At 37.6% G+C, this 25,358-nt stretch overlaps 1 protein-coding gene across 1 annotated transcript in view; it reads right to left on the minus strand.

Annotated features, from left to right (window-relative positions):
- The window catches only part of LOC121734928, a 98,723-nt gene that overhangs the window by 54,295 nt on the left and 19,070 nt on the right, over positions 1 to 25,358 (minus strand). Inside the window, exons 5-6 of the mRNA XM_042125574.1 lie at positions 19,947 to 20,035; positions 7,790 to 7,976 (exon numbers count right to left, since the gene is read on the minus strand). Coding sequence (XP_041981508.1) covers positions 7,790 to 7,976; positions 19,947 to 20,035 — 276 coding nt within the window. The remainder of the gene's footprint in view (positions 1 to 7,789; positions 7,977 to 19,946; positions 20,036 to 25,358) is intronic.

A 25,358-nucleotide genomic window follows, 5' to 3' on the forward strand; every position in this document is an offset into this window, starting at 1 on the left:
GATTTTCAATTTTTTTTTGTGTTGTATAGGGTTAAATTCGAATTTGGTACCATGTTCACAAAAATGTTGATCTGATGATGGGATCCTGGAGGAATCGAGGGGACTCCTTGAAATTTGTATGGAAACATATAGTGATTTCAATTTTTTCTGAAGCATTCGAGGTAAATGCTACCAAAAAGTAAGATTTCGCACTAGGTTATACCCTGGATCCGAAGGTACCCAACAGAACTTTTGAATCCTTGTAGATACAGGTTCGGAGATTTCGGCGTTGTTTAAACAACTGAAAGCATAAGCCAACACATCAATTTATTTGATCATCATCATCAAAATCATAATTATGCCATGGGTCATCACATTATGACCCAATTATTGATGCTTTTCGTGATATTTTGCATCGAAGCAGATGTTTTTGATGATTATTTCACTGTTTGTGGACCGATTTTCAAAATTCTTGTGTTTTTGTATAGGATATAATCTTGATTTTGTATAATAATTACGAAAGTGGTGAGCTGATGATGGGATCTATGAGCAATCGAGGGAAATCCTCGGTCTCTTGGTCCAAAGGCACTGAACAGAACTCCTGAACCTTTAAAGATAAAAGTTTTTAAATTGCAGCATCGCTTAGATAACTGCAAGCATTTACCACAATTTTGCTTACAGTAACATAATGTGAATAGTTAACATTCCTAGTGGTTATTTACGCGTAAACCCTTATCTTGTAGATGACTAAAAAGAGTGAAATTATTATTTTTAACAAAAAATTAAAACCGACTTCCAAGGTAAAAACAATAATAATATGAACTAAAAAGTATTAAATAACTCTTACTCTATAATAGTGCCTTTATCAGAATTCGCCTAAATCTCAACTATTTCTGTACATACTACAGTCTTCATTACTTTGAAGTCGGTACCAGTCCCAAAAGCTTCAGATATTCTGACATTGACTCAACTCACGATAAAATTAGCTGGTACCGACTTCAAATAATGAAGACTGTAGTATGTACAGAAATAGTTGAGATTTAGACGAATTCTGAAAAAGGCACTATTATAGACTTAAGAGTTATTTAATACTTTTCGTTCATATTATTATTGTTTTTACCTTGGAAGTCGGTTTTAATTTTTTGTTAAAAATAATAATCTGTAGATTGTGTTGAAAATGCGCTTTTGAATGAAATTACCTGAAAAAATTTGTAGCATCAAAGTTTATCTGTCTAACTCTAAAAAAAGTACAAAATATATAATAAGGTGAACCAACGAAAAAATTGGAAGATGTTTTCAAGGCATCGCGTATAATATAATATATTTGTTTACAACAGCTATACTGCGGACTGCCCTATTTGCATTATGGTTTGACAAAAGGAGGCAATGCATTCAATGAACTTTGTCATACAAAGCATGTCGTTAGGTTAATGATAAGAAACATTAAGTTGCAGGCCAAGGGATAGAAATTAATAGATAGTTACATTTGCCATTAAGGTCATGTAGTGAATTAATGATAAAAATAAATAAAGAAATTTAAGAAACCCTCGATAAAAAACTTTTGACTTCATAAGCCCAAAATTTGTCAGCAGTGACGATGACAAAATAAGCATACTCTCGATCATGTCACCTTAGTGTAAGTACTCACATACGGTTTTGCTCGATCGAGAAATCATGTAGAGTAAAAGCCACGGCTCGGGCTTTCGTACACACATTCAGCATTGCTCGATAGTTTTACTCCTGTTCGAAGGAAATTAGCTACGAATAATAAAAACTAGTGTCAAAAAAATTGTTAAGCCGGCTCGATTCGAGCCTTCAAACTGGCTCGATGCGAGCCTTCGAGCTGTGAGTTTTGCGGTTCACACGGCGGTTTTTGCTCGATTTCGAGTAAAACTATCGAGCAAAACCGTATGTGAGTACTTAGCATTACAAATAAAAAAGTTTGACCCATATCGATCCATCTGTTTGGATGCAACGATACAACGGGACAGACTCATACACACAGACAGACAGAAACTTAATTAAATAACATGTTTTCATCGAAGAATAAAAATATAAGAAACGATTTTTCGTAAGCATTCCGAGCGAGAGCTCAGTAATAAATTATGAATTCCAGCGAAGCCGTAACGATGTTTGCATCGCAATGAATATTTATCATAACTGTAACGGGTGTAGGGAAAATTATCTGGTTTCCTTTATTGATTCCCATTGGGTAAATCGATTCAATGGTGCGATGGAGTAAAACTAGGTGTAGACGAAGAACTAAGTGTCACCGCAGACTTACAATATCAAGTTGACAAACTAAATCGTATAGTATACTGTTAGCTATGGCGGCTTATGAGAGCTCGCACATTGCATCCAACTCAAAGTTGTACAATTTAGTTGGATACAATGTGGGAGCTCTCATAAGCCGCCGTAGCTAACAGTCATACTATACGATTTACTTTGTCAACTCGAAATTGTAAGTCTGCGGTGACACTAAGCTGCACGGTCTAGTCAGTTTTGTCAACAGACATAATTGTATTCGAATTGGGTATATAACGCAAAGTTCGGAGTAGAGAACACGGTAAATAGTCCTACCAATATCTGACACGGGCCATGGCACACGTCATATCAGAATATTAACAGAAACGTTTTCTATCGTCGAATGAAAACGTTGCGTTACTATAATGATGTCTCTAGCGTGAAAATATTGCAGTTATATTATATATATTTTATATCCTACTAAACTATACAGGTGTAACAAAAATAAGTGATAATACTTTAGGGTGTGTATGAGACTCGTGGCAGCGCTGAAAGAGCAATTTTTTTTCGCTTTTGTATCGAAATCTCGATGGGGTGCTCGCCCATAAAAATTACAAAAAAAAATGTCTTTCAGCGCTGCTACTTTCACAGAAAACTCTCTACAAGGAATACACCCACCCTAAAGTATTGCCACTTAGTTTTGTTGAATTTTCTGTGTACAGATTTTGGGAATTCGCTTCGCTGCGCTTCGACTCTGCTCTATTATAAATTGACCCTAAGCCCGGCCGCACATTGTCCGAAATTTCTGATCAGAAACAGTTGAACGTCCGCGCTGTCTCTTACATTTTGTGCTGAGCCGAGTGAGCTCGAACTCGCCGGAAGGATATTTCGGATAGTATGCGGGGTGGCGGTCCCGCGAAATTCAACTGTTTCTGATCAGAATTCGGACAATGTGCGGCCGGGCTAAACCACGAGGAAAATCACACAACTTCGTTTTATTAAATGGCAATAATATTTGTATGAAATACTTTGACTTGTGATTAGAAACATAGAGCTCTGGAATCAGCGCACATAAGTTCCTCTGACTGTTAATCTTCTTCATTCTGTCTGTAGTCTGTAAACACTTTTGACAGCTCTAACCTGACTGCGTTATGCTACCATAAGAACTTGGTAAGCTTTTTTAAATAAAATAACAATTTTTGGGTCCAATAAAGCAATAGTTTGAGCATACTGAATCGATTTAGATAAAAAAAAATATTAATATTAATTCTAGATAAGTACCTTTATTTTAATAATTATTAATAATACCACCTTTACAACGTAACTGGATTGGTAAAGCTATTAAAACCATCGTCAAACTCGATTAACTTTTAAGATAAAACAATTTTATGGTTTAGTATTTAAGGTTAGTTTCATCCCTTTTCGTTCCATTTAATAGAAGTGATTTTATTAAATAAGGGTAAATGATAAGATAAATGCTAATTAAAACATGAAACAGAAAACTACAAATTATTTGAAATGATACGAGTATTACAATGATCCGGATTCGGACCAAGACTCTCAACAGTAACTTGTGCTCAAGTTGGCATTAGAATTAAAGCTTCGTGTTTGCCACATGATACTTATATTATGCTACTAGCTTTTGCCTGCGGCTTTGCTCGCGTTAAGAAGTTTTATTATATATATTTTTTTATGAAATAAGGGGGCAAACGAGCAAACGGGCCACCTGATGGAAAGCAACTTCCGTCGCCCATGAACAGTCGCAGCATCAGAAGAGCTGCAGGTGCGTTGCCGGTCTTTTAAGAGGGAATAGGGTAATAGGGGAGGATAGGGATGAGAAGGGAATAGGGTAGGGGGTTGGGCCTCCGGTAAACTCAAAACGGCGAAACACAGCAAAAGCGCTGTTTCACGCCGGTTTTCTGTGAGAACGTGGTATTTCTCCGGTCGAGCCGGTCCATTCGTGCCGAAGCATGGCTCTCCCACGTCTACATATCAATCATCAATCTTTCATCCCTTATTTTATCCCTTTAGGGGTGGAATTTATCAAAATCCTTTCTTAGCGCATGCCAACGTCATAACATCTACCTGCATGCCAAATTTTAGCCCGATCCGTCTAGTGGTTTGGGCTATGCATTGATAGATCACCATGTCAGTCAGTCAGTGAGTCACCTTTGAGTTATATTATATAAAAGACAGATGGACGTAAGCAGGGCGGGTTTTGGCACTACCAGCGCCCTGGGCGAGATTTTTTCGGCGCTCAGGGTTCTGATAGTGTTGAAAAAATTTGGCACAAAATGGTTTGTTTGCGTTCAGCGCCCCTTTTATCCGGCGCCCTGGGCGGTCGCCCAGCGTCACCCCCTCTAACGCCGCTACACAGTTGTATCTCAACTTCCTAAGCATTTAGTTCTAATTATAGCCGCCCGCCATTTTTTTTAATGAGATAAGGGGGCAAACGAGCAAACAGGTCACCTGATGGAAAGCAACTTCCGTCGCCCATGGACACTCGCAGCATCAGAAGAGCTGCAGGTGCGTTGCCGGCCTTTTAAGAGGAAATAGGGTAATAGGGGAGGGTAGGTATGTGAAGGGAAGGGAATAGGGTAGGGGATTGGGCCTCCGGTAAACTCACTCACTCGGCGAAACACAGCGCAAGCACTGTTTCAAGCCGGTTTTCTGTGAGAACGTGATATTTCTCCGGTCGAGCCGGCCCATTCGTGCCGAAGCAATGGCTCTCCCACGTATGAGCGTTGTAGTGTGGTTGTAGAGCAGTAACAAAATATTAAGACAATAATTATAATAGTAATATGTTTGTGAATGTCAGTCTTACATTATTTACAGAAACTTTTGGAATCGCTGAAATTCATCAGTGATATTGGTTGTGGTTATCAATTTGTAGATGGTGGTCCCCCATACATCTATTTGATGTATTGCGAGTACAATTCGGTATTTGACTGACATCAATTGATTTATGATGTGAAATGAAAATACTCAACTACATTCCTTTCATTTGACTACCACTGTGGCTCAGTTGGTGGGCTGTTGGTAGCTCAAGCCGGGGGTCGCGGGTTCGAATCCCGCCGACGGAACAAAAAGTTTTTCAAAAGTTCCTGAGTCTTGGATGTGTATTAAATATGTGTATCATATTTAATAAAAATCTTAAATATATGTATAGTACAAAAGTATTAAATATACTCGTATTTCCGTTGTCTGGTACCTGTAACACAAGTCCTTCAGGTACTTACAGGGGCCAGACTGACGTGGTGGGAAGCGTCCATAGATATTATATTTATTCCTGCTTTAAGCTAATTTACACCTAAGGGCCAACCCAACCGTACCACAACCACACCAAGTCGCAACGACAAATGTCGTCAAGCAGTGGTTACGGGTGAATGGTGTCGCTGCAGCTTTTTGTAGTTGCTTTGTGGTCGTGGTTGCATTGTCTCCAGTAGATGCGATGTGGTTATGTACGAAAGTCAATGAAATTGAGGGGAGCAGAGCGCGGGCGGTGTGTGCGCACTGTCATTGCATCAACGCAACGTTGTGTGGTTGCGATGTGGTCGGCCGTGGTTGCGATGTGGTCGGTGTCACACAAGTGGTCGACAATGACTGCAAATGTGGTACGTGTGAATAGTCCAGTTCATTTACAATACGAAATATACGCCCGACCACGTGGTGTGGTTGTCGTGTGGCTGTGGTTGTCGTGTGGTTGTGGTACGTGTGGGTTGGCCCAAGGAACTACTACACGTTTGGCTGTTGGATGACCACGATCCACAACCGCGAAGACTCTATTTGCATATTTGACAATGATCGTCCAATTATAGACGATCCTTCTACACGTTTGTATTTTGCGTTGTGTTGTCGCTTATACCAATTTTTTTTAACCCCCGACAAAAAGAGGGATGTTATAAGTTTGACGTGTCTGTATGTCTGTCTGTCTGTTTGTCTGTGTGTGTCTGTCCATGGCATCGTAGCATCCAAACGGGTGGACCGATTTTGATCTAGTTGTTTTTATATAGATATGATATAAGTTTAAAAATAATTTGTTTCGTAGATTTTTATAACAACATATTGTAATAAGAAGATAAATAATTACATAACGTAAACATACACACACAACCATTACCCAAAGTAAATACAATTACTAAGTTGCGAACTTCAATTCGCTCGCAGAATGTGAATTTTTGAGAACAACATACCGCCAAACTTTTAACTTGTTCCGGGTGAATTTGTCATTCCGATGTAAATTGTAACATGACACTCGGTCCGAAGTTTTTACGTAAATTCCGTTTCTTTATTATGAGCGAGGGCACGCAATAACGTTGCATTGCGTCACCGCAGTATTCAACGCTTCGAATAATGTATTGTCGAAGAAGTTGATAGGCAGATAGCGGACCCAGCTAAATAGATCACGCTTAACATTGAATTGATATAGGCCGTCTAAAAGTCCGTCATCCACCTATGATTGATTCATAGGTGGATGACGGATTCGATGCTATACACCTCATTTAAATACGACATACCGTATTTAAATGAGTTGCTTCATAGAAACCAATGATTTTGTGATGACGAATAGGAGATAAAGTGAAAGAGATGAAGTGCAACGGTGCTGTTACTGTCTCGTATTGCGTTGGCGCGCGTAGTTGCAACGCAAGTGAGGCACGCAATGGGTTATTAACACCTCCATCGTGGGTATCGAAGACACAACGGATTTTTCAATTATTATGCAGAAGCCGGCGGCCGCTTGGGGATTGATGGGTTCATTCAGACCGCAACGCGACGCGTGATTGCATTTCTAAATTTGTACTGAATTGACAGATTGGTATGTCACCTCGCGCAATTGAAATCTGTCAAATCCATACAATAAATGCCGCGCCGCGCCTCGCTTCGCCTCGTCGCGGTCTGAATTGACCCTAAGTTCTAACGACACAATGCACCTCTTTACCCCGGAACTAATCTGACTTCGCTCGTGTTGTCTTTACGCACGCCACAACGCTTTTATAGCAATAAGTTATTTCGTTTGAACGACGCAACGCACCACGATAGAGCAATGTGGCTGCGCTCTACTTTGAAAAAGTAGACACTCAATGGACCGCGACACCTGCCTAAATTGATTACTGTCCCTCGCGACATAAATAACTACGACTTGTGTTGCTTTTTGTTTTATTAATAGCTCGGCCTCTAATGGTATCATTCACCCAAGTTTTTAGGTAAAACTGTGTCTGGGAGATTGATTTCCGCACTAGAGTTCAAGTCCAATTATTCTCAGTATTAAGACACATTTTTCAAATTACACTGGTCAGCAAAAAATAAGAGCAAACAAGTTTAGATTTGGACGTAATACATGTGGATCAGTTAAATACAAATTTACCTAGCACATTTAATTTTTATTTGTACTAGAATTGATTTCTTACACTTGCAGGTGGCAGTAAGTATTTGTAAAAGTTAATACATGTATCAATTTTCACAAATACTGCAGTTCTATTCACAAAACACAACTAAATAGTGGTGGCTGTCTCTATGTTAGAAAAAATAAAATAGAGGATGGCGACAATTTGTCGCCCGTGCGTACCTGAGCAGGCCTGCGGCGGTAGCGGGAAGATGAGCGTGGTGGAGGACTTGCGGCGCGCGACCGCGCAGCCCAGCGACTGCGGCTTGAAGCTGCGGAGCTGCTGCATGAAGTCGCTGCACTCCATCAGCGCCACGTCCGCGAAGTGCAGGTCGCACAGGATCTGGTTCTTGAACCGCCGCGCCCGTTTCTGTGGACAGTAACGGAAATTTTTATTCTGCGGCAAAAAAAAAAAACTGGCATAGACGATCATAGGTTTGGCATTTTGATTGTCTTACTACGAGTGTCGTTTAAAGCTATTTAATTTTAATGCCCTTCACGCAGGGCCATGATTTCTCTAAAAGCAGCTCTTTCTGCAGCTTTTTAAAAATGTTCTTGTATAATAAAACTCTAGAATCACAATTACCTAAAGACACTTTTAGATTTTTATGATCACTTAGATATTAGTCCATCATGGGTCCATGAAGTACTTACCTTATTCACTCAAATAACTTTCTTTTGGCCCAGTTGGTTTATAAATACAAGCAAACGGATGCTTTCATTTCGCATCTTATTACTTCTGTAAGACTGTAAGTTATAAAGATGCAAAGTTCATATCTCAATTTCCCGTCCGCAATTCTCAAGTGCTTCTTACTAAAATTTACGATTATTTCCGTCCGTGAAAAACATTATTAAAACCAATATTTTGTACCTATGATATATTTTACAGAATATTTCCTTGGGTCACCCAAGTTGGTATTTAATTTTATTTTATTGTAGTAGTTCGGAGTACTGTTATGACATTCAGTTACATACGGAGTAACTTAGTTATGACATTCAGTTACAAGTAGTAACATAATATTATCATAACATTGCATTTATAACTATGTTTTTATTTGTTTTTGTCACCTCTTCCACGCCTCGGAGTAAATTTTGATGTAATTTGGTATGATCTTCATACCAAATTACATCAAATTCAATTATATTTGTGTGTTGTTTCTCGGGATATTTGAATCCCGAGAAACAACACACTACAGTTTTAATCTATTAAAAACTTTACTATTCCTACATTATAAACGATTTTCGGAGCTACAAAGTTACAATAATCAGTTTATGACGAAAAAGAAGCGTTTTTTAAACTGAATTCTAAAAAAGAGGAGGTTCTACCGTTGTTTATAAGGTATTCCGTATATATTATTGAATATATGTTATTGAAAAGGAGAGCTATGCTTCGGCAAGAATGGGCCGGCTCGACCGGAGAAATACCACGGGCTCACAGTAAACCGGCGTGAAATAGCGCTTGCGCTGTTTTTCGCTGAGTGAGTGAGTTTACCAGAGGCCCGATCCCCTTCTCTTTTCCCTTCCCTACCCTCTCCTATTTCCTTCCCTACCTTCCCCTATTCCCTTCTCTACCCTCCCCTATTACCCCCTATCCCTCTTAAAAGGCCGGCAACGTACCTGCAGCTCTTCTGCTGCTGCTGCGAGTGTCCATGGGCGACGGTAGTTGCTTTCCATCAGGTGACCCGTTTGCTCGTTTGCCCCCTTATTTCATAAAAAAAAATAAAAAAACCTACATTTTTCATAAAATTTTAGGCCAGGATAAAGACGGATCACACAATTCACACAGCAATCAGGTAAAAGCAAATATTTGTATGAGACGTGGTCTAATCGACCTGAAACACAATATCGTTAGATATTAGTGTAGGGACAACGTCGACCCTTGTCTAAGGGAGGAGCAAAACAAATATATCACAATGGATATTTTAATGTGCAACTTGAATTTCATTATCTTAAAACATGGGTCCATGTTTAATCTCTCTCATTTGTGGATTATGCGCTGGAAGTTATCAACAAATTATGTTATATGGGTGTACAATGTACATTATTTTAGTCCGTCCTTTGTAGATGATTTATTTGTCCAATTAACTCTTCAAAAACTGTGCCTGATATAAGTTAGTATGAATAATCAGCATAGACATACGTGGGAGAGCCATGCTTCGGTACGAATGGGCCGGCTCGACCGGAGAAATACCGCGTTCTCACAGAAAACCGGCGTGAAACAGCGCTTGCTCTGTGTTTCGCCGAGTGAGTGAGTTTACCGGAGGCCCAATCCCCTACCCTATTCCCTTTCCTACCCTCTCCTTTTCCCTTCCCTACCCTCCCCTATTACCCTATTCCCTCTTAAAAGACCGGCAAAGCACCTGCAGCTCTTCTGATGCTGCGAGTGTCCATGGGCGACGGAAGTTGCTTTCCATCAGGTGACCCGTTTGCTCGTTTGCCCCCTTATTTTATAAAAAAATAGCCTAATCTAAAATAATTAATTATTGGTAGAGCTATGGACGGGTTTTCTCACTTATACAGGGTGTAACAAATCTGTGATAATACTTTAGGGTGTGTAGTGTGTACGTGTTACTTGTAGAGACTTGTAGAGAGTCTTGTAAAAGTGTCCGCGCTGAAAGATCAATTTTTTTTTCACTTTCGTAGAGGGAAACTCGTGACGCCACCGGGACGCTTGCCCATAAAATTGAAAAAAAAAAATTGGTCTTTCAGCGCTGCTATTTTCACAGTGAATTCTCTACAAGAAACACGTACACATCCTAAAGTATCATCAGTTCATCACTAAGTTTTGTTATTTTCATTTAACGAGCGTCCGTTTAATGTTGCCGAAAGAATTGGCACCTGTCAAAAATCAAACGTACACCGGGTATGAATAAAAGGTCCCACAAAAACCCACTGGGCCACCCGACGCTCCTGTGTAAAATACGAGGGCACGTTTTTATATTTCCTTAATGAGAATGTTGTATATTCTAATAAGAAATTGTTTCCTAGAGTTGCTACCATGAAAATATTGGCAAAAAACGTGCGCCTGAACCGTTGCAACTTAGAATTTCTACGCGACGGAGTTACGATCACCGACTTTAGTAGATTATAACTACATAATATTATAAAACAAAGTCGCTTTCTTTTCCCTCATGTCCCTTTGTTCCCTTTAATCTTTAAAATTACGCAACGGATTTTGGCGCGGTTTTCTTTAATAGATAGAGTGATTCAAGAGAAAGGTTTATAATCAGTATAATAGCATTCATTACATAGTGGAGAAATACTGTTAATTTTGGGGGTTTGGCAAGCGCAGGCGAGATTTATTAAAATAATGTACTATTGTACACTATGAAAAGGTCTACAGAAAACTTCGCGATGGTATATGTCTATCTGTTATGGATATCCCACACTACCATATTTTTTGTCATTTACTTTTAACTTCAAATAATGGCTAATTTTCGAAGCGATTTTTAACCAATACGGCAATAATTCTTATTCAATTAAATACTTTAATTATTATTGATTTAATATAAAAAAGAATGAAAATTATAGTCTGCCTTATAACGGAAGAAGCTGCGGCGGCACACACATTCATAAAATTATTACTATTCATAATACGATATCAATTTTCATTATTGTCGAAGTCACATTATTTCGAACACAATATTAAATATTCATTCAATATTATATTATTCACAATATTCAATACACGGAAAAGGCACGGTGATCATGTGATGCAACAAAATGCTTTGTGAAATATCATATGAAAATTGGAAAGCTTTTTCAGAAAGCCCAGTGCAAACGATGTGCACCTCTGTCGGATTTATTACACAACATTGCTTTTGTATTTCACGTTTCTGAGAGCTTTATTAACGGCTCATGTCAAAAAATTTCCTTTGAGATTAATATACCCCGCGGGGCTTTTCAGAGCTTTGCTTTTTCATGATGGCGTTAAGTTTTAAATGATATTGATTGGTGAGCTTTGGTTTGACGGTGCGGATTATACCAGCTTTTGACTGACTCTGTTCGTATCGGATATGAACATGTATCACCAATTTTTGACTTTAAAATATGAAACACTATGGTGGAATATGATTTGCATACCTTCATTTTTTAACTGATGTTTAACGGTGTAGGTATTCATAAAATCCATGCATTTCTATGTTAGTTTTACGACAGTCAAAAGTTTAATTGTTTATTTGATAAAATGATTATATTACGTACAATGCCCGTTTAACTACTAAATACAAAATATTTAGTATTCAGTAGATCTCGTTACACATAAATGGCGGTGTGATGTGTTATTCATCGCGCGATGGCCGTCGCCAATCGCCTCGTTATATGTAGGGCTAATGTCACAATATAAATTGTGTACAGCAGAGTACCTTAGTCGTTTTCTTGAAATCAAAGTAAATCAGCATAAAAACAATTAGCTTCCACTTTAAAGCTTTTATACATAACAGGATACCATAAGGTATAATACATAATAACACAAAATATTGTCGAAAAATAAGATTATGAATTAGTTACGTATAATGTTATTTTTCGTATCTAAATAATATGTTTTCGTAACGCTATGTTTTATCGTCAAAGTTGTGAAAAAAAATTAAGCTTGTCACATGTTCTGACGAAAGATTTATTTTAACTCATTAAAAATTGCACAACACCGCTATTACGCTAATGAAGAAGTCATTACCTCAAAAACCATTCCTGCAAGATTTCCTTTTACGTATATGCGGGTAACAACTAACATCCTTATCCAACCTAAGTAATAATAATATATAAATATGCCAAAGTGTGACCGTCTGTCTGTCTGTTACCTCTTCACACTTAAACCACTGAACCAATTGTGAGTTTTGGTATGGAGATACTTTGAGACCCCGGAAAGGACATACTTAATAATATAATAATAATAATAATTATGGACGCTTCACACCACGTCAGTCTGGCCCCGTGCTAAGTACCTGAAGGACTTATGTTACAGGTACCAAACAACAAAAATATTTTTAATACTTTACATATATTTAAGATTTTTATAATATGATACACATATTAATTAATACACATCCATGACCCAGGAACTTTGAAAACTTTTTGTTCCGTCGGCGTGATTCGAACCCGCGACCTCCGGCTTGAGCTACCAAGTTACCAACGAAATACAATCATTGTATGCCAAGTTTTGACTTTTCGGCCCTATCAACTTGATAGCTTCATTGTAATTAACGTTTTGACGGACGTGGGACAACATTTGTTCACAATTACGATACACTTATAATTGTTTATCTTTCGGTCGCAATGATACAAACAGTATGAATAAACTTTCATTATAAATTCATTCTTTGAACACACAGTTCAAAGAACATTATTACATAACTCTTTTTTGGAAAAGAGGTTTAAAAGAGTGGTGGAGCACGCAGAAAATGCACCGACGCTATAGTAGATACGAATTTCTAAGTGTTCCACGACCGAACTTTATAACAAGAAATAATATTGATGTATACTCTTGTGATACCTAAGGGAAAATTTTTCGACCGAGGGTGACTGAAGCCAGTGAATGACGCCCGCAACTCTGTTGCGCCAAAATTAGTTTATCACGCGGGAACCGTACATTTATCCGGGATAAAGAGTATCCCATGTCCTTTTCCGGGACTCAAAGTATCTCCATACCAAATCTCAAAAAAAATTGGTTCAGCGGTTTGGGCGTGAAGACCGCCCAAATTCTGTCTGACTGTTACCTAACAGAGAGACATACACAATTTCGCATTTAAATTATTAGTATGGATTTAGCTCTCGCTCTCACTTACGTGAGAGAGCCATGCTTCAGCATGAAATACCACGGGCTTACAGAAAACCGGCGTGAAACAGCGCTTGCGCTGTGTTTCGCCGAGTGAGTGAGTTTACCGGAAGCCCAATCCTCTACCCTTTTCCCTTCCCTACCCTTCCCTATTTCCTTCCCTACCCTCCCCTATTCCCTTCCCTACCCTGCCCTATTACCCTATTCCCTCTTAAAAGGCCGGCAACGCATCTGCAGCTCTTCTGATGCTGCGAGTGTCCATGGGCGACGGAAGTTGCTTTCCATCAGGTGACCCGTTTACTCGTTTGCCCCCTTATTTCATAAAAAAAATACTTAGTTTAAATTTAGTACGTTAAATAGTTTCCATAGAGGTAGAAAAGTAAGCTCGCTATGAAGTGAAGTGTTTTCCTTTTTACCCGAGAACCGTTTCAATATTTCTGCCTCGGCCTCTCAGGTTAATTAAACTTGTATCAGATGGGTTTTACACTTCCTTCGAGTTTTCATTTCCATTTACGAAACTACCTTTTATAAATATTATTACTAGCTGACCCAGCAAATGTTGTTTTGCCATATAAATTATTTCTAGTATCAATATAAAACGTAGATAAAACCTATTCTCTGGAGTCTGGACTAACGAATGTACCATCGAGGAAATTGATTTCTAGGCAGTTGACAGACCAACGCGTCATATTTTGGTCGGATGATGTCAATGTAAAATTAATTATTGTTATCTGTCGGCTGGGTTTGAGATAACGAGACCAAACTACGTAGGTCCCCCATCCGCCTAGGAATCAACTTCTCTGATAGTACAATTAACATTAAAATCGGTTGATCCGTTTTAGAGGAGTTTGTGCACAAACACTGTGACACGAGAATTTTATATATTAGATTAAGTCCAAATGCTAAGTACTCACATGCGGTTTTCCTCGATAGCTAGTTTTACTCCAAATCGAGCAATAATTACTGTGTGGACCGCAAAACTCACAGCTCGAAGACTCGCATCGAGCCGGCTTGATGGAATTAAATATTATATCGATTTAGAATAAAACTATCGAGCAATGCTGAATGTGTGGACAAAATCCCGAGCCGCGGGTTCTGCTCGTCGTTATTGCTCGATGGAGCAAAACCGTATGTGAGTAAGCATTAGATGGGTGCCTGGAAGATGCTATTTAGAGATAAGGCCGTTAGAATTGTATTGTTCTTTCCTGCTTTTACTGTTATGTTAGGTTATATAGTTTTGAGGGGTTCAATAAAGTATTCGTTTTTTTACTATTATTAGTTTTATTATTTTATGCCGAAAAATACTTTGCTTTCAATACTTAACTTACTACCGAAAGGATTTTTTTAAACGAATATTGGATCGTTTGCACTCGCGCGAAGCCGGGGCTAGTCGCCAGTGTGATAAAAGTTTTTATACAAAACAAATCGAAGGCATACGTCGGATAGTTCTTGAACAAACTTTGAAATTAATATCAGAGGTTCGGGAATATTATTGTTTGGAAGTCGCGAAGTTTAACTATCTATCTTATTTCACGACTTGGGGTGTGCATAAGTCATAATTTACTGAAAACACTCGGGGGAGAAGGGCATATTATGGTGAAACAGAAATGGAGATGTCAATTCGATATCGTGTCTACAAACTACGAAATTTTCGTATTATTGTTGTAAAACAATAAATATCCATATCCATACTAATATTATAAATGCGAAAGTGTGTATGTCTGTTACCTCTTCTCGCTCAAACCGCTGAACCGATTCGGCGTAGAAATATTTGAGTCCCGGGAAAGGACATATATGATACTTTTTATCCCGAAAAAATGTACGGTTCCCGCATGATAAATCTAGTATTTGTATAAAAGCCTAGCTGTAGACTATATTAAATTATATTTTATATCTATCTCTATCACAAATAAAACTGTAACCCAAATACTATAAAGTATAAAGCTTATGAAATCCAGAACTTTATGAGAAATATTATTATGTCATACAGTTCAGTACAGTTGTATCGTTGCAGTTTTTGTAGCTTAAAGGAGTGAGCACACTGAGACGGGCCGTGCCGGGGCTCATCGCAAAAATCCGCCTCCATACAATTTGTATGGAAGCTAAAATCCGCTGCGCCCCGACACAGTGTGCGATACGCGCATCCGCTTCTATATTATTAAAACAGAATATACACATAATATTACATAGGTAGTACATTATACTACCAATATCTACCAAGGAGCGTCCATGGCCTAGTGGGTAGACCTCTGGTTTGGTTCGCACTCGAGAGGGTGCTGGTTCGATCTCGGGTGGAGGCTCAAGTACATAACTTTGACGCTTGTACGGTGAAGGAAAACATCGCGAGGAAACCAGCACATGGTTAGAGTCCCAGACGATGTTCACTCCCCTGGACTGGGCGACTATGTTCCGAGAATGCTGTATGTACTTGGGCATCATATATACTACCCATCATCCAAATCATTACCCTCCTTTAGCACTGTACAAACTGTTGTGAATCGGTAAAATTATAATATTATAAGTATATACGTTTATTTCACCTGACCTCCTTGAATCATTAGTCAATTGAAGTTAAGTAAGTACGTTCTAAATTGTCAATCGGTCTTTGGACTAATTAAGTTGCGGTAAGTTAGAAAGCTTTCGGAATTCCACGTCCTAATTGGTCCAAATGAAATAGAATTTTCGAGGTCGTCCATTTAACTTTCTTTAGAAAACCAATGTTATATTCCTGCTACCACTTTTGGTGACGGTTGTTAGTTTTAATAGGTTTTAGCAAAGCAGGAGATAATATAAGATACCTTGTGTGAGGAGTACACAAGAGCACTCTTTTATTCTCTGTTTGGGTGAAAAGAAGAAAGATAGACTGACACAACTGGTTCAGGTGCAAAGACCGACATCAGGGCCGGATTTATATTTTTTGTGAGTATAGACCACTTCAATTTTGCCGGCCCTAGGAAGCCATAGGTCGCTGCCGCCCTTAGGCCATGGCCTGTACTGTCTATACATAAATCTAGAACCGACATTCCCACACGTAACAATCATGTGATTAGTCAGTAACAACTAAAAGCAACAATTTGGGAATCGAACCAACAAATCTTTGTATTTCGATTTCGTAATAATAATAAACCAGATTAATATTCATTGGTCCTCTTTTTAAAGAAATCGGCGCGATGTAAAATACATACTTCCATACTATCCATACTAATATTATAAATGTAAAAGTGTCTGTCTGTCTGTTATCTCTTCACGCCCAAACCACTGAACCGATTTTGCTGAAATTTGGTATGGGGATACTTTGAGTCCCGGGAAAGGACATAGGATACTTTTCATCCCGGAAAATGTACGGTTCCACCGCGATAAACGAATTTAGGCGCAACGGAGTTGCGGGCGTCATCTAGTTAAATATATTTTGTTGAAAAAGGGTTAAAATGTATAACTCTAGGAAACTAGTGTGATACTGATTATATTTAAATAGACTTGAGGCTGGTTTAACTATTACCTGGAGGTACCGATCAGTTTGAACTTTTGCTGCTTTTCTACCTTATTTCTTTGGCAGTAAGGTTGAAAATTTGCTACACTATATGATATAAATAGGGAGTTAACAACACTTTCTTCGCTATTTATGCGATCCTTGTCTCCTTGAGTAACTCCATCCGGGTACATGTAAAGTGTGCATTACAGGGTAAGGAATTCTATGAAAAACGTATTTTTCTTATTTTATGAATATTTGGTAAGTATTCAATATATTTCCTACATAAGTTATGCTTGCAAGTTTCTTAAACTGGTTCTTCTACGCCGCTTTATTTAAACGGGCTAGTTTCAGAACCGACCGTTGGAATCAAGTTGTGGACGTTCAGGAAAAGAAATAGAAATTATTTTATTTGATAGGGAGTTTATAGGAAAATAGTCTATTTGTTTGACTAAAAGCTCATGTGACTTGACTCAAAGGTAAAATAAATCGGTCACGGGTTGTACTTTCTATTGAGCACATCACATTACGTCAGTGTACAACTTTACTCCGTACAGTCCGTTTGTAGTTATTTTACCTGTAGGAGAACCTCTATTTCAACTACACAAGGATAATTTTCGCAGTAACTCTGAGGTTACAACTACGGTTTGTACAAACAGTGACTAACACAATTTCACCTTTATTAGTTCACACTTAATTTAGACTCTTCTACAAATTTGATTGGCAAACCATGTTATATTACGTTGCTTATACCCGACTTCATCAAAAGGAGGGTTATGTTTCTCGAGAGTATGTAGAATTAATTATTTGACACGCTCTGCAGCTCGAATGGCTTGGTATATTTTAGCTTGAAAGGTGTCGTTAGATTCGTGTTTACTATGAGAGTCACACTGGGCAGTTGACAACGGACATACCAAAATGTGGTTCTTAAGATTTGTAAATGGCCATTTTCAATAAATTTAGTGTGTAGAGACAAGTTATACTCACCGACATTACGACAAATCAATTATCGTTGCTACTAAAAATTAGGAGGTTACAAAAGTTTTTTACCATTTTGCGTTTTTCTAACAACATAGCAGACCAAGACCCAATTTCACCAACTACTGTTAAAGTTAACATTCGAATTAGTATCACGCTTCTTTTTTCATTTTTCTTCTGAATGAAAGAGAATATTAGATATTTTAACAAGCTGTTAACACTAACAGACGTTGGTGAAATTGGGCCTTAGCAGGCTAGGTTCTAACATTGGCGAATGAAACTATTTAGAACTACTAGATTTAGGTACAACATAAGATATTTAATTTCAGCACCAGTACATAATATGCCTTTAATGGAATCATATAAATGTCACTATGTGCGGCGTTCAGTCGAAATAGATCTCCACCACAATGGAATTGATATACGTGTATTATACTTAGAGATACGAGACGTAGACAATACTATGTAGTCTCTTATTACACTGAAACGATGGTTATAACAATCTGATGTCAAATTCGATCTTGATTGAAATTACCTACAGTCTGTACACACAATATAATATTATGTTGAGTTTACGGGGAAAATTCAATGAAAATCCATAGTAATATAATAAATGTGATTGTGTATCTGTTGCCACTTCACGCTTAAATTACTAAACTGATTTTGATTAAATTTGTTATGGATATATCGGGACTTTGAGTCCCGAAAAAGGAAATAGGATACTTTCTATCTCAAGACAAACAAAAAAACTTTGTACAAAATATAGGCGGTCTTACTCGACCTTTCACAGTATAATAATATTATTTATGCTGTCTGTCGTTATCACATCAACCTATCAAAAGCCATTTTTAAACATCATAGCGAAGTTGGCGATTTGTAAGTCTCTCAGACGGGATATCCTTCGCTTGACTGAAATTGCAATATTAAATATTATATATTCCAGTGCAAAATAAATTCTTGAGAGCATCCTTTGTGTCCTTGGTGTATTCCACATAAATAAGCCGAGAGTATTTCTTTATACTCCCAGGTAAAAGGAGAAAGAGCTTAGAGCGTAAAATATGACCAAATTGGTACTTTTCCGGAGAGTGAAGACGTCCATAGTATTTTGAATTTAGATAAGACAATATTCTAGACGTAATATAATAATAATAATCAGGAGTATATTATCATCATAATCACGTAAATTGTGAATTACAGAAATAACTTTTCTTCATAGATTCTCTTCGTCTCATAATATTTATAAAACCAATGTTGGCGATGACCAGAGCATATGACTATGACCGACTACAAATATTGTATGGAAGATGCGGGTGGTTGACGCTCATTGGGGGAGGCCTACGTTCAGCAGTCATGGACGGCAATAGGCTGATGATGATGATGACTACAATTATGCATAGACCGTTTAGAAATCATGGTGATCCATTATTTAAAACGAGCACAGATGGACAAGCCTTTTAAAAGAAATGAATATGCTAATTTAGGTATGCTCGCAATCCTTTCATTCAAGCCATTAGTACAGAGCTTATTGATAGATTAAGGTTTTGCTGGACAGTGTAGTCAGTCGAATATTTTAAAAGAAAAAGGCCGACAATGAGGATTGTCGATATATCATTTGCCACCAGCAAGCGTAGAATGGCCACAGTAGAAATACGAAATAATAGAAACGCAGACAGTTTTTGCGGACAAACTGACATATTTCCTTTGTCAGGGCCGGGACACATAAACACCATACGAAGTCATGTCATACCACGATGTGACGTCGTAAAAAACTACGACGCGACGTCGCATCGTGAAACGATGCTGCATCGTGGTACAACACGACGTCGTATCGTGTTTATGTGTCCCGGCCCTTAATCTATCACTTTTTCTACTTTACCGTTAGAATCATAGACTTAATGTTAGAATCATAGACTTAATATATACGGAATAAACCTTTCTATAGTGGCCATGCCAAGCCTGCTGAGTGATGGTAGGGTCTTTCGTGTCAAATGTCGTGTCCGACAGACATATTATGACAGCTGTTTGACACGATAAACCCTACATAGCGCTAAATAGCGGTAGCCATAGCGCCATTTGTCCCTCATTCCGCGTTTTTAGTATTATGATATTATGAACATTACCTGGTTGGGTCCACTGAGGTTCAGCCCGCAGGAGTTGCAGCGGAGGCATTCCTCGTGGTAGTGGTTGTTGTCGTACAGCGGGGACGGCTCTGCGGGATAATTGGACAATTCAATCGCAAAATCACATAATTCTTAAGGATAATATGATAGTGCTTAATATTATTATGATAATTACGACAACTATTTGGTCGTCTTTGACCAAATAGTAAATTTTTGTGGTTGTCTTCTGTGGAGTGAATGATTTAATAGATCTGTAACTTTTTTTTTCTTTAGCTATAAAATAATGTAGACTGGAATCGTTCTACGTCACGATACGTCGCGTATTTTTCCAAATGCTAAAGTAATTTGAGGTTCTATGCTAAATTACATAAAGCTTATTTTCATACACTTCCACTAATCGCGTACGCGCCGAAAACACACACGTCTGAACGCGCCTTTAGTATCGGTAGAAAGTGGGGACAATAATTTAAAACCACATGGTAGACCACGCCACCACGGTACGATATCGCAGATATAACGATTACTTAGAAAAAAGGATTAAGTAAAGTTTAACCGTGAAGATACTAATACAGTTTAATCAAGGATCGTATAGATAACATTGTTACGGGGGACGACTTAAACGCATTATAGGGTGATAAGAGCAAAATAACGATCATAGTAAAATTTTATGTCTCATATGCTTGGTTACCGTTTAAGATTATATTTTCACGATACATTGTTATTGGTAAGATATAATGATAAAGCCTCGTTACTTTGTTAAGAAGATGGGTAATAATTTAATGAGGCAAAGTTGTATTATTAAAAACGCAGCAGCATCAAGCAGCGATTTATCGGAAATTTGTTATGAACATACTTTGAGTCCCGGGAAAGGCCATAAGATACTTTTATCCCGAAAAAAAATATCCAATTATTGGCACTTTAGAAAATTACATTATTGGCATTTCTATTATTTTCAAACAACGCCTCCGTGGTCCAGTGGTTTCGAGCACGGCTCTAGACTCGGAGGTCGTGGGTTCGATTCCCGCGTTTGAAACTTGTTATTTCCAAGTTTGGTTAGGACAATGCAGGCTGATCACCTGATTGATAAGTAAGATGATTCATGCGTCGGATGGGCATGTAAAAAGTCGGTCCTGCGCCTGATCTCTCGCCAGTCGTGTCGGTCGTCCGTCCCACTGGGCTATGGGAGTAAAGGAATAGAGAGTGCTCTTGTGTACTGCGCACACACTTGGGCACTATAAAAATTACTCCTGGCCTGGTTTCAATGAAACTGACCACCGTCACCGAAACCTGTGTGGGAGTTATTATTATTATTTTCAAACAAAAATGTAAGATGATCTATGAACTCTTAATTTATCAATTTTAACATCATGAATTCGATGACCCGGTGAACTTTGTATCACTTCCTCCTAACATGAGCCTTCCACAAAGATTCAAGACTTAAATTAGTCAAATCGGTTAAGCCGTTCTCGAGTTTCAGCGGGACGAACAAAAATGAAAAAAATATGTTTTATTTATGAAGATTTGGTATTTTGTCTTTACTGTGATTTCTTTAGATCTAAGTATTATTCGAAGCATGTGTCTATAAGCTATAACGGAAGAACTGGGTTAATGTGATGTGATTATTCATCAATAAGTAGTCGAGCGGAGGAATATAGCCGCGTCTTATCGTCCATCGATCGCCCATAATCTGCCCATTTATGAACGAACATCTAAGGTTGAGTTGCACCAACTAACTTTAACTATAACTGTAACTATAACTTTAACTACAATGCAAAATGTCAAATCTTTGGTTAAAGTTAAAAGTGGACGCCATCAAGACGCCATATTTAATCATAACCATAGAGCTCGACAAGGTTTTAAATGCTTGTGGCGAAAAAAGGAACTGACGCTGTCATCATACAAAAACGCCATTTTTGTCAGTTCTCCTTTACCAGCAGCGCCCCCGCCCACGTTCATTTATAACCTTGTTGGACCAGCTGTCTGTCTGTCTAATCTGTCAATTTCTCCGGTCAAAGTTAAGGTTAAAGTTAAAACAAAATTTAGCCTTAACTATAACCAAAACTTTAACCTTAACTTTAGCTTTAACCACGCCTCTGGTGCAACCAGGATTGCCAACTTTTACAGCCGCCATAACCGGACACCAAATTAATAATAATAATAAATAATTAAAACAGTTTATTGCGCCATAGGAAAAAATTACAAACTTTTTGCACCCATATAACTGTAGAACAGTTACTTCATCTGGTCACAAAAATAGTCAAATCGAAAAAAAGAAAAAAGTACTAATGAAAGTTTTATTTATAGATGTATCAACTAAATAAGTACTTACATCAAATACAAAAATTGAAATTGTACTTGCTCTCGTTTTTAACATTTAAAAGTTTTGAAATAAAATACTTTGCCTTTTTTCGTCTTATAATTTTTAGAGTCAAGAATTAATGAAAGCTCTTATATTTGAAGTTTTAATGATCACAATCAACACTTTAAGTCTTGACGTTTATTAAAAGTTCCAGTAATTAAGGCCAGGGAAAATATGGCCTTCGAATTTTTGTTTTCAGCTCTTTACACTTTTCGGCTATCAAACTACAAAATATGATAAGTATTACAGCACAGTAACGTGAATCATTCTTATTACACACTAAATATTAAAATTTTAAAAAGTAACATAAAATGATAAAATTATGTTAGTTAGAAAATAAAGTTTTGAACTTTGTTTTAATTTAGGATTCACTACAAACTTTTATGGACTAGCCGAAAAAACTCATTTGGCTATGTGCCAAAGGGTGCACCACATTTGGTAGAATTGCCACACGTTCTGTCCTTTGCCATTAAAAAGTTCCGTGGTTAAAATTTTTAATTGCGCTGAATGAATTTATAGTATTAGGGTGTGCTTATTTTTATATAAATTATTGCTCCAAATTTCTGTCATGTCACAAACAATAAATTAATAAATATGACCAACGCTTTAATAAAAATTACGACGCTATATTTACTAATATTATGTTTTTGAATTAGATAACACAATTCTAGATGTTTTTTATTTTGGTCTTGAAGAATCATAATATTATGCATCTTAATTAAATAGCTAAGATACTTTTTAATTGAGTCTACTAAAATTATACTATACTAATATTATATTATAACAATTCTGTATGTCTGTCTGTCTACCTCTTTGTAGTTGCTAGTATCAACTAGTCTAGAATAAGAGGGAAAGAAAATAGAATAATCTCTTTTTTGAGGGTTAAAAAGCTATTTAATACCCCGATCTTATGCAAGTAGAACAGCTAAGTGAAACTCAATTATTCAGTATCAGCGATCTGATACGGTGAGCGAAGCTATGACGTGCTGTCGGTAATTGTTTAAGCGGCGCTCTTAGTGACTACTAACTTCTTTAGAAGCTTCCGAAGAAGTTCTGTTATTCAATTGTTTTGATAGCAATAGCTATGGTCGAAAATTGTCGTAGCCCTCATTCATGCTTTTAGGTTCTGTATTATATTCCTGATGTCACTGTGACCCCTAAGAGGATTCCACACCGCCCTTTTTTCCATACAAACGTTGTCCCCTGTTTCCTCCCTGGATAATGCTAGTAGAGTTATAATTTTTTTCCTGAATATCTACGGCCACTAATACAATGTCCCTATGTTTTCTTTTTTTTCAAAATTTAATTATTAAATAAGATATGAACGTTCAAAAACCCATAAAAATGGCCAGATTTTCCGCTGTGTTCAAACGTCCAGAAAACAGTTTTGGCTAGATTATACAAAAAAAGCAAAACATAGGAACACAGCTCAAGCCTTTTTTTAATCTTTAATGAAAAAAGTACTTAAATCGGTTAAGTTTTGGAGAAGGAATCAGGGGACAACGAATCGTTTTTTCTGGATTTTCTGCAGTTGTCTCTATCGCGTTCTGCGGTATCGGCTTGAGGTAAGGGAGACAGCTATAGATATTACACGTACTTTTTTTTCATTTCTCTAGCCCCTGTTGTATCCTCTTAAGGATCTTTTGTGACTCCTTCGCGGTAGAGTGGATTTTAGGTTTAGTATTATTGAAATGTTTGTACCTAATTTAATTGTGTTTAAAGATACAAAGGCCGTGAGCAATATTTTTCTATAATAAAAGTTATTAAAACATCTTTTTGCAGCGGCTAGCGCTGTAACAATAATCACTTTCCATCAGGCGATCTGTTTGCTCGTTTGTCTCATGTTTTACACCAATAATGTTGGCTTAACCTTGTTGAATCATAAACATTGTTATTTCGTCGGTCATTATTCATACAATACACCTAACGTAATATGATGAACGATGATGAATAGGAACGGAAGAAATGTGGATCCCAGACATACCTTTTTGAGATAACCTAAGCATTACACATCAATATTAATGTTATAATAGTTTAGACATATCTATTAATTTTATTATTGAAAACCATAAAATGTAATGTAAATTTTTAGATTCATGCTAACTACTAATGCAAAAGTGTGACTATCTGTCTGACTGTTCCTTACACCATGTACATTTTTATGGATTCGAATATACTCTAAATCCCGGGACATAAGGATAAAAGTATTTGCAACAAAGTTGTGCGAAACGTATAGTATTTCATAATAATAATAATAATAGCTCCCACACCGTTTTCGGTGACGGTGGCCGGTTTCATTGAAACCAGGCCAGCTACGCAGGAGTAATTTTATAGTGCCCAAGTGTGTGCGCAGTACACAAGAGCACTCTCTATTCCTTTACTCTCATATCCCAGTGGGACGGCAGACCGACACGACCGGCGAGAGATCAGGCGCAGGACTGACTTTTTACATGCCCATCCGACGCATGGATCATCTTACTTGTCAGAAACTCAGGTGATCAGCCTGCATTGTCCTAACCAAACTTGGAAATAACATGTTTCCAACGCGGGAATCGAACCGCCGGGAATCGAAAGCCGCGCTCTGTACCACTAGACCACGGAGGCGTTAGTATTTCAGTATTTCATAAGATAGGCAGTCGAGTTACTGTTGATGGATGTCCATAACGTATTTTAAATAAAACCGTAGAAAAGGTGATAACAATAAAAAGGTCATAAAATGTTATCGAAATATTGAGTTATAAAACGGAAAAAATGAGCCATAATTAGTGCGGTAGTAAAGCACTGAATAGGTATTTTACGGGGAAAGCAATACTGATGTTATTTCATCGTTTAGAAGGCGAATATTTATCTTTACGGCGATCTTTAAGGTTGTGTCTGTGGCCTTATTAAAGTAAATTCTCTAGAGTTTATTTCCCCCACGTACCATAAGAAATAATTCGTTTTTTTATGAACCGTTCTATCCATAAAGTTTAAGTCTTCATATACAGTAAAGCTTTCTCAATGTCTTGTAACTAAAAAATCCTACAATTATTTAGTTACTGAGATAATATAAC

Source organism: Aricia agestis, chromosome 16 (assembly GCF_905147365.1).
Source record: "Aricia agestis chromosome 16, ilAriAges1.1, whole genome shotgun sequence".
NCBI lineage: Eukaryota > Metazoa > Arthropoda > Insecta > Lepidoptera > Lycaenidae > Aricia > Aricia agestis.